Source organism: Lutra lutra, chromosome 2 (genome assembly GCF_902655055.1).
Source record: "Lutra lutra chromosome 2, mLutLut1.2, whole genome shotgun sequence".
Lineage (NCBI taxonomy): Eukaryota > Metazoa > Chordata > Mammalia > Carnivora > Mustelidae > Lutra > Lutra lutra.
Window position 1 is genome coordinate 37585275 of NC_062279.1, and position 9286 is coordinate 37594560.

Sequence of the window (9286 nt, forward strand, 5' to 3'; positions counted from 1 at the left end):
AGATTTATTGATTTATCAATAGATAAAGTGGTATATTACATTGGTGCAGGAAGGGGGTGACAATGTGAACTCAGTATTTCCTCTAGATCGAGTAGGTTTGGAGTCTGAGACAGCCTAAGGGGTGGCCAGCCTGGGTAGGCATTCCTCACTGCAGGGCTCAGAGAGTGGAAGCAGGAAGGTTTCTAGAGAATAACTTGAAAGAAACAGGTACCTGATTGATGAGGAAACAAGAAAAAAGGGGGGAAGATACAGAATGAAATTGGAAGTGTTTCTCAGAATTCAGACTTTTGCTGTGTACGCATTCAGTCCCAAAATCCTCCCCTAAAGAGATTATATATCATTAGAACTCTTCTTGTTCTCTGTGCATTTTGCACGTGTTCAGGGTTCAGACAAAGATCTGATTGTACAGTAGTGATCCTAGCAACAAATGTTAAGCAAAACTTGCAGATAGGTTTTGGTAGAATTAGAGAATAAAAGGTCATTTTTAAAAAACATTTTAAATAGACATTCCTAAATTCCTAAATAGGGATTTAGGAAGCACTTAAATCGGAAATCTCTTTGTGCTTCACTTTGGGGTCTAAGTTTGTATTAGTCTTCCACTATTGCATAACAGAGCACCACAAATTAAAACAGCAGTTTAGAACAACACACACTCATTAACTCACATTTCTGTAGGCCAGAAGGCCAGACAAGCTCAGCTTGGTTTTCTGTAGAGGGTCTCTAAGCACTGAGGTCAAGCTATCTGCTGGTCTGAGCTGTTATCAGGAGAATCTGGGGAATCATTTGCTTCCAGACTCCTTCAGGTTTGTGGTAGAATCCAGTTCTTTGTGGTTTTGGAACTGAGGTCTGTTTCCTTGCTGTTAGATAGGATCTCTTCTCTGTTTAGAGAGGCTTCCTGCTTTCCTTATCACATGGTATCCTGCAACACAGTCATGGTGCTTCCAATTCTTCTAGTACTTAAATCCCTCTGATTTCTCCTTCTGCCACTAGCAGAGAAAATCTCCGCTTTTAAGGTTTTACATGATTAGATTGAGCTCACAGAAATAATGCAGAAAACTCCCTATGTTAAAGTCAACTGATTAGTAACCTTAATAACATTTGTGAAGTCTCTTTGGTCTTGCTATATAATACATCATATTGACAGGCATGATAGCTTAGAGTATGAGGAGTTCTAAGAATTAGGATGGAAATCTTGGGGCAATATTTTTTAAATTCTACCCATCATGATGATATGGTCACAGCAGGGTGATACTGTTTTCATTAAAATAAATTCAGGGTCAGTGATGCATCTTATCTGTGATCTGCATAAATGCTTCCCTTCTGTCTGATCCTCAAAGATATTTTCCATGTAGCACAACCAAGTGGCCAGCACCAAATCTTAAATGTATTGACAAGTGTTGATGGCTAAAATCATCTGGACTGTTAAGAATTCTCAAGAGTGTTGTCTTGAAAAATTGACATCTACTCCTATATTTTTGGTTTGTCCTATGTTTGATTTACTGTTTTTATTTACCTTTTAAAAATATTTTTATTTAGGAGAGTTTCATCATCTGTAGATTAAACATATTCTTTTTATTCCCAATCACATTAAATTTCACAGGAAAGTCATCAGCACTGTGGAAAAATGTCATCTCATTTCTTTCTTTCTTTTTTTTTTCTTTCTGTTTACACTTCCTCTTGGGTTTCCTAGAAATATGCTATGAGAAAGACTAAAAATAACCTTGTCTACAGAGATTTGAAAGGAAACTAATTCCTTTGCTTTACAAACAGCAGTTCGGGCCTGAGAGTGCATGGAAGCAATCCTTGAGCTAGTCAGAGAAACCCCATTTCCTTTCCTCAGACTAATCTCATCACAGGGGAGAGAACATGGGTTTTGAAAGTAGATCCCCTTATTTTATCTTTTTTGCCTTACATGCTGGTATTTTCTCTATCACCTTCAATGTGGCTTTAATACATCCTCTTCATGTTGGGGCATCAAAAAGAGATTGATCAACGTCTCTTGGCCAGTATCTCTTGGCCAGTATCTGATAGCTCTTTAAAGCTGGTTAGGTCCTTTCCAGACAAACATTTGGATCCACATATTCTAGATATATAATATGGAATTATAGAATGATTTTTTTTCATTCATTCATTCATTCACTATTTAGTGAGTGATTACCATATGCCAGGCATAGTTCCTGGTTCTGGGAATGGTGCAGTAAAACAAAACAGCAACTTCATTCCCATGGAGCCTACATTTTATTTATTTATCAATTTATTTATTTATTTATTTTTACATTTTATTTATTTATTTGACAGAGAAAGAAAAAGAGTGAGTGTAAGCAGGGGGAGCAGCAGGCAGAGGGAGAAGCAGGCTCCGCACTGAACAAGGAGCCAGAGGACACCCCTGGGATCATGACCTGAGCTTAAAGCAGATGCTTAACTAACTGAGCCACCCAGGCATCCTGGAGCTTACATTTTAATCATGGGAGACAGATAATGCATAAACAAATATAATTAGAGAAAGTATCATAAAATACATATTACAACAGTAAGTAATATTTGGAAATGTAAAGTAAGACACAGGGCATCAAGGGAGAGGTAGGGGTGGTGGCTGAAGTTCCTTATTTATTTATTATTATCTGGGAAAGCCACACTTCTAGGTGAAGATTGTGCAGATACCTGAAGGAAGTGAGACCTAAACCATCTAGACACCTGTTCCAAGCAAAAGAAACAAAAATTGCGAGGATTCTGAGGTTGGAACATGTTTGTCATGGAGGAATCATTGCAGTGACGGTGTCACTGGAATGGAATATGCATGGGGAAGAACGAAAAAGATACAAGTGATAGTGGAAGACCAGATCATGTAGGGGCTCATTGGCTCCTTTCTACAAGAGAAGAGCAGCAGTAGCAAGTCTGGAGACAAATGACAGGATTTTAAGATTAAGAAACAGTCTTAAGTTTCAAATCATTGCTCTATCTTCTAAATGGAAAATAGACGATTTGAGAACAAGAATGGAACAGGGGAGCATTTAAGAACCTATCCCACAACTGAGCATGGTGCTTGGACTAGCGTGGAAGCAGCAGAGGTGCTGAGAAATGTTCATTTGGGGCATGACTGATGGTATAGTTGATGGGATGTGCTATCAGATTGCTTATGGAAGGAGAACAGGATTAGTTGAAGATAACTCTAAGGTTTTGGCCTGAACCACTGAAAAAATGGAGCTGCCATTTTCTCTGATGAGGAAGGCTGTCAGAGGAACAAATTTGGCAAAAAGAAGGGAAATTGGGAGCTCAGTTTTGGACATGTTCATTTCTGGTAAAGATATCTATAAGTAGGCAGTTGAATACATGAGTCTGGACCATAAGGGAAAAGCCCAGGTATATGTGTTTGCTTTTCAGTAGTCCTAATACAGTTGCTTTCTAAATCAGTGGAGTTAAATAAGACTGCTTGGGAAGTGAAAGTAGCAGAAGTCCAAGGACTGAGCCCTGAGAAAGTCCAACACACAGAAGTGGTCATGATGAGGAGGGACTGTTGAAAGAGACCAAAATGACCATCTAAGATCATCCACAGAATGGCAAAGACAACTCTGAACCCGCATGGCCTCTGTCTTTGCTCCTTTTATGTTTTTCATAGTCCTTCCCCACAAAATGTCGTGTAGAAATTTTATTGAAGCAGTGTACTGAACTATGACAAGTCATAAAACTTCTCTAGAACCTATTTAATTATGCAGCAGCTTTAGGAAGTAGGTGCAAATTAGGACAAAGACTCATGAAGGTGCGTGCAAAGTTACAACATAATGAATGAAGGGAGCAGGGATTCCAACTTGCTCTGAATACTATAAAATGGCTAATATTTAGCAAATGCTTAGTATGTTCCAGGCCCTGAGCAGGTAGTACCCACAACAACCCAGTAAGGTAGATCCTAATATCACTTGGATAGGGATCCTGGGGCTCAGAGATGTTTAACTAAGCCAAGGGTCATAGTTAATAAATATCAAAGCTGAGATTACATTGTCTATCTGCCTGAAAAAGAGCCCTTTCCCCCAACAGCTACAACGTGCTCTAATCTTACAATCAGAAACCTTCCTTTGCTGTCCTCCGGCTCTGCTTTCTGTGCCTCATCTGTTTCCAGAGTGATATCATCCCCACTGCAAAGACCACTCTGACATTCATGCAGTGGCAAACCATACAACAGCTGACCAAACCAGCCTGCAAAGAAAACAGCCCAACTCCTTGTAGCATTTCCTATCTTAAGGAAGTATTGGAAAAAGTCATGAACAGCAAGCTGAGCAGGTTGGCTCTGGCTTTTCTATGTGTGTGATGTGGTTCCCTTCTCTTGAACAAAATGACTTTTAGAATTCCAGGAAGAAGGTGAGACATCAACTTAAGACTGTTATTTAAACTGTTCACAACAGGGACTGTGGGTCATTCCTGGCAATCAGAGGAAAAAAAGACTATTTCTTAGTAAAAGTGCAAATCCTCATGCAGGGGTCTCGAAAAAATGAAAATAGAAAATTATAAGTTTGGGGTGCCTGGGTGGCTCAGTCTGTTAAGCATCTGCCTTTGGCTGGACATGATCCCAGGGTTCTGGGATCAAGCCCCGAGTCAGCTCCCTGTTCAGCAGCGAGCCTGCTTCTCCCTCTCCCACTGTAGCTTCTCCTGCTTCTGCTCTCTTCTCTCTCTCTTTCTCTCTCACTCTCTTTCGGTCAAATAAAGAAATAAAATCTTTTAAAAAAAATAGATATTACAAGTTTGGGATTTCCCTTCTGGTTTCCCCATTTTCTAACAATGTGGCCCTGGAGCATTAACAGCTTTGAGTCTTTGTTTTCTTATCTGTAAAGGAGGTTTAAAAACTGCCTACATCTACTCAAAAGAGGTCAAATGAGAACATGAATGTGCAGGGGGTTTATAGGCTAACACCTTGGAAGAAATGGAATCAGGGAGACAGAAGAGAGGAAGTGAAGAAAACCCATTTTGTGAGAGCAAGACTCAGAGCCTCAATTCCAGTCCATCTCCACGTCCCTCTGGTAACCTGCAGGGTTGTACTGTGTTCTCTTTATTGCTGCCCTTGTTATCAATACCTGCTATCAAGAACATATTTGACAAAGGTGTTCCCACAAAGTCAGGTAGTATTTAAAACTGATAGTTCAGGATGACAGCTGTTAAAGCTATTTCAGGGAAGGGCAAAGGGGTGTGTGTGTGAGTGTGTGTGTTTGCTCTCAAAGCACTATTTGCAGAGTTAAAGTTATCAGAGTTAAAGGTATCAGGCCATCAAGCTTGAAATTAGATTAGATTTTTCTAGAACCCCTAAATTGCTCATATTCATCAGCACTGATAGCATCTTTATAAATGAGTTTTTCTAATAAATATGTCATAGGACCCGTGCTAAGGATTCCTCTCTAAATATCCTTCACTTCTCTGCAATGATCCTTCAACTGAGGAAAGGAACAGCTGTATTCCGTGGCTTGTTATGAAATCAAAGTATGCTTAATTACATATCCTACAAAAATATCCAGCCTTGTGCTCTAAAATTACCATTGGCATTGTTTTTGCTTTCTTACTTGCTGTTTCCATATCAGAAAACACGCTTTCTCTTTGACTCTTCCTCTGGCTTAGATGGAAGGATAACCCGGCAATGCCTGTGGGGCTGATCTACGAAGGAGTCTCCACAGCGCCCCTGCAGTACTCCGGGGGGAGTGCAGCTCAGAGCACAGTGCTTCACGCCTTTGATGAATTCTTAGGCATTCGCCATAGCAAGGAAAGTGGTAAGTCAGACCCTTCCTTTCTCTTTCTGCTCCTTAACAGGAAGGAAGAACAGAGATGATTTTACCAATTGATAAGACCAAGTGTAAGTTAAAATGCCATGAAGTCTGTACTGCAAGTCAACCAGGAGGCTGTGTGCCTGCCAGATGTTATTGTCAATGAACAATGTTATTTTCAATGAAGTCAATGAATATTTGATCTCAGCAGGAGATTGGGTTTCATGTCCAAAGCTTAAAACACTGCTGTATGTCTGGCTGTTCTCTGTAGTTTTGTCTGGATCCTTAGGTAGTAGCCTCTTTTCTCTAAAACGGGATTGAGATCTGGAGTTTGAAGGCTGTGGCATTAAGTTACTAAGTCTGGATACAGCTGGGGATGGGTCTGAGCTCCTCCACCAAAGCCTTTCTCCAAAAAAATGCTGTAACCGCAGGCCAAGTCTATTTAGACTAGAAGAGGGGTCTACCAGTTTAGAAGCTTGAAATTGTTCATTTCCTTACCTGCCAACAGCAAGCCACCGTTTAATAGTTGCAAAAGGGCACTGCAGACTACAGAGTTTTCAAGTTAGATCAGGAAAAGAAATGACTAGAACTTTGTGTCATAGGATCCAGTCTCGGCCACAAAAGTCTGTTGACAAGAACCATGGCAGTATTAATGGATATACTATATCCTAATGGATATCCTATAAATGATCTCTCTTTCCACATTTCCTATAAATATCTATTCTATTTTTAAACACCTTGACTTCAAGAGGCGATTACAAAAAACGGTTAGTCATTCTTCATTTTCTTGCCCTTATAAACTCTGTTACTTTCCTCCTCCTTAGCACTCCCTCCAAACAAAAGCACGTAGGAAGCAAAATTTGGCAGAGTGTTTAGCAAATAAGTTTTAAGGGTTTTATGTCTTATATTTGTAGATATTTCTCATGATGATTAGCAAGATACTTTGCCCCATCTTGTGTATGGGATAAATATTTATACATGGGATGATAGATCTAGTTCCAATGCAGTGATCAGGGGTGTATTTATTTCTTTTTTCCTTCTCCATCTCCTACCAGTGGTCAAGAATATAGCATTTGACGTCTGTGAGCAAAAGATCTAGCAGTGCAGATTGGACAGTTAGGACCAAAGCAAGTTTTTGCTGCACTGATGTCTGGAAGAGCTGACAAGTTCTCTTAACTTTCCATGTGGAGCTGTGATATTGTTCTGGTTTGTTTCTTTCAGCTGACTTTCTGCATAGGATGAGGGAGTACATGCCTCCTTCCCATAAAGCCTTTATAGAAGAAATCCACTCAAGCCCGTCACTGAGAGACCACATCTTGTCCTCTGCAAATGGCCAGCTTCAGACAGCCTATAACCAGTGTGTGGAAGCCCTGGCAGACCTGCGCAGCTACCACATAGCTGTGGTGACCAAATACCTCATCACAGCAGCCACCAAAGCAAAGGGCAGGAGGCCAAACTGTCTCCCTGGGCCATCTCAAGCCTTAGAAGAGAGGGGTACAGGTGGGACTGTAGTCCTGAGCTTCCTGAAGAGTGTCAGGGACAAGACCTTAGAGGCGGTTCTCCACCAAAGTGACTAAGAAACTGCCCTCTGCCCAAAAAGGCAAACCCAGCAAACATGGGTTTTCCGCTATCCTCTCCCCCACTGGAGGGCATGTAAGCCCGGCGAATAAGAATATCTGGAATAATCTGAAAGGGACCTCAGCCTTAGTTATGCTCCTGCCCTACAGAACACCATCTCCTCCTTTGTTGAGAGCTGTTAGCCTTCACAGAGAAGAATTTTCATGGCCAGAAACTTTCCTTTCCCTACCTGATTACCGGTTAACAGGAAAAGCTTTGGGACACTTCCTCATTCAGAACTCCATGGTGGAGCACGCGTACCCCTGTTCTGTTTGCAAAGTGATAGAAAAATCAGTCTAAATTTCAAAAACCAAATAAAATCTGCCTGTAGACAGATCCCCTTGTCGATTTCTTTAGAAAGCAAGTTAAATATTCATGTATTCATTCATTCAGTTAACAACTTATTATGTTCCTGCTGAGCACTGGTTTAGGGATTAGAGCAGAGATTTTTTGGTGGCCCCAGTCTAGCCTTCTTTCCCCTGTGTGTGCTGAGTTTGTGGCAGGAGGTTGGACATGCTCCAGTAGTGACGTGGAGGAAAGAGCAGGCTCACATACGTCTTGGAAGTAAGCAGTGTAACAATGAATAGTTAATGATGTGGGAACAGATGAGGCTCTTCCACGTGGTTTATCAATTTGCAAATTCTATTCTAGTTTCCTTCTTTATTTTTAGGAGAATGATTCTTTCTTCTTACACTGAAAGTTTGTGTTTGTAAAATGAATTAATTGACCTTTAGAAGTCAATAATCAAAATGGGAATAAATATTAAATCCACATGTTTAGTGTACAAACAGTTGTAACTTTTTATTGATTTATTTTCTATCTCAAGATCTCATTTATTTTCTATCTCAAGATCTCATTTCACCCAACAGTAGAAAGCTAGAACACTTAAGTCTTGCCAATTTAGGGTAAACTTCAGTAATTTAGTCTTGCCTCCTACTATGTGTAGGAGGATACACAGGTAGGAGGTAGAATAGGAACTCACATACATGTGATTCCATTATATTCTGCCTTGGTAAATGGGATCATCAAGGTTAGAAGCAAGGAAGTCAGGACTTGGAGCTGGTTGGAAAAGGTGGGTACTTTATTTATTGCCTTATAAAGCTCATACTTGTTTCATATGTATACATGATGATCCTTCTTGGTTTCTTTCTTTTCTTTCTTTCTTGGTTTTTTTGGTCTAGAAATTATCTTTATTTTTACCTTGTGCTTTTATAGTATCCTCCTACATACATACATGTGTCTGGGATAGTATCTACATTCCAGAGGGCCAATCTAGTATCGTGGCCCAAGGAGTGATCCCTGATGACTGGGGGCAGCCTCTGCCCAAGTTAGCACCTGCTGAGGAGACCCTCCCCACCCCCACCCCCATGATGGATACTGTTCAAACGGAGCTTACAGCTTGTCTCATCCTTTCCACAAGGCCTTTCAGATTACTCAGCCCTCAAAGTCCTGTCATGCCAGTTGGAAAAACATCTACTTTCCAACCCCCTAGGCCCTTAATCCCCACTCTGACTATACATATATAATATATACTACACATATGCTATAGTATAGTATATATATGAGAGGTGATAGATAGATAGATAGATAGATAGATAGATAGATAGATGATAGATAGATACCAATTTTAAGAAATTGGCTCATGTGATTATAGAGGCTGGAAATTCCAAAATCTACAGGGTAGACCAGCAGACTAGAGACCTGGGGAGCTCCAAGTTGAAAGGCTAACTGCCTTTTCATTTATATGTTCATCTCATCCAAACAAAACACCCTCATAAAAACATCCAGAATCATGTTTGACCCAACTATCTGGGCACCATGGCCCAGTCAAGGTGACATAGGATCAGTCATTACAAGCCTCCTTGAGAAGAACCTGAATTAGGATACACTTATGATATCTGACACACATGGTCCCCATATCTCTGTTA

The 9286-nt window shown here is 40.4% G+C and overlaps 1 protein-coding gene across 2 annotated transcripts in view; it reads left to right on the forward strand.

Moving 5' to 3' along the window:
• Window positions 1–7694, forward strand: part of IDO2 (indoleamine 2,3-dioxygenase 2) — a 60926-nt gene extending 53232 nt beyond the window's left edge. For both annotated transcript variants that reach the window (XM_047717166.1, XM_047717164.1), the window contains 2 exons: window positions 5599–5747; window positions 6963–7694. In XM_047717166.1, the coding sequence (XP_047573122.1) occupies window positions 5599–5747; window positions 6963–7318 (505 nt within the window). In that variant the 3' untranslated portion in view covers window positions 7319–7694. The remainder of the gene's footprint in view (window positions 1–5598; window positions 5748–6962) is intronic.
• Window positions 7695–9286: the final 1592 nt, after the last annotated feature.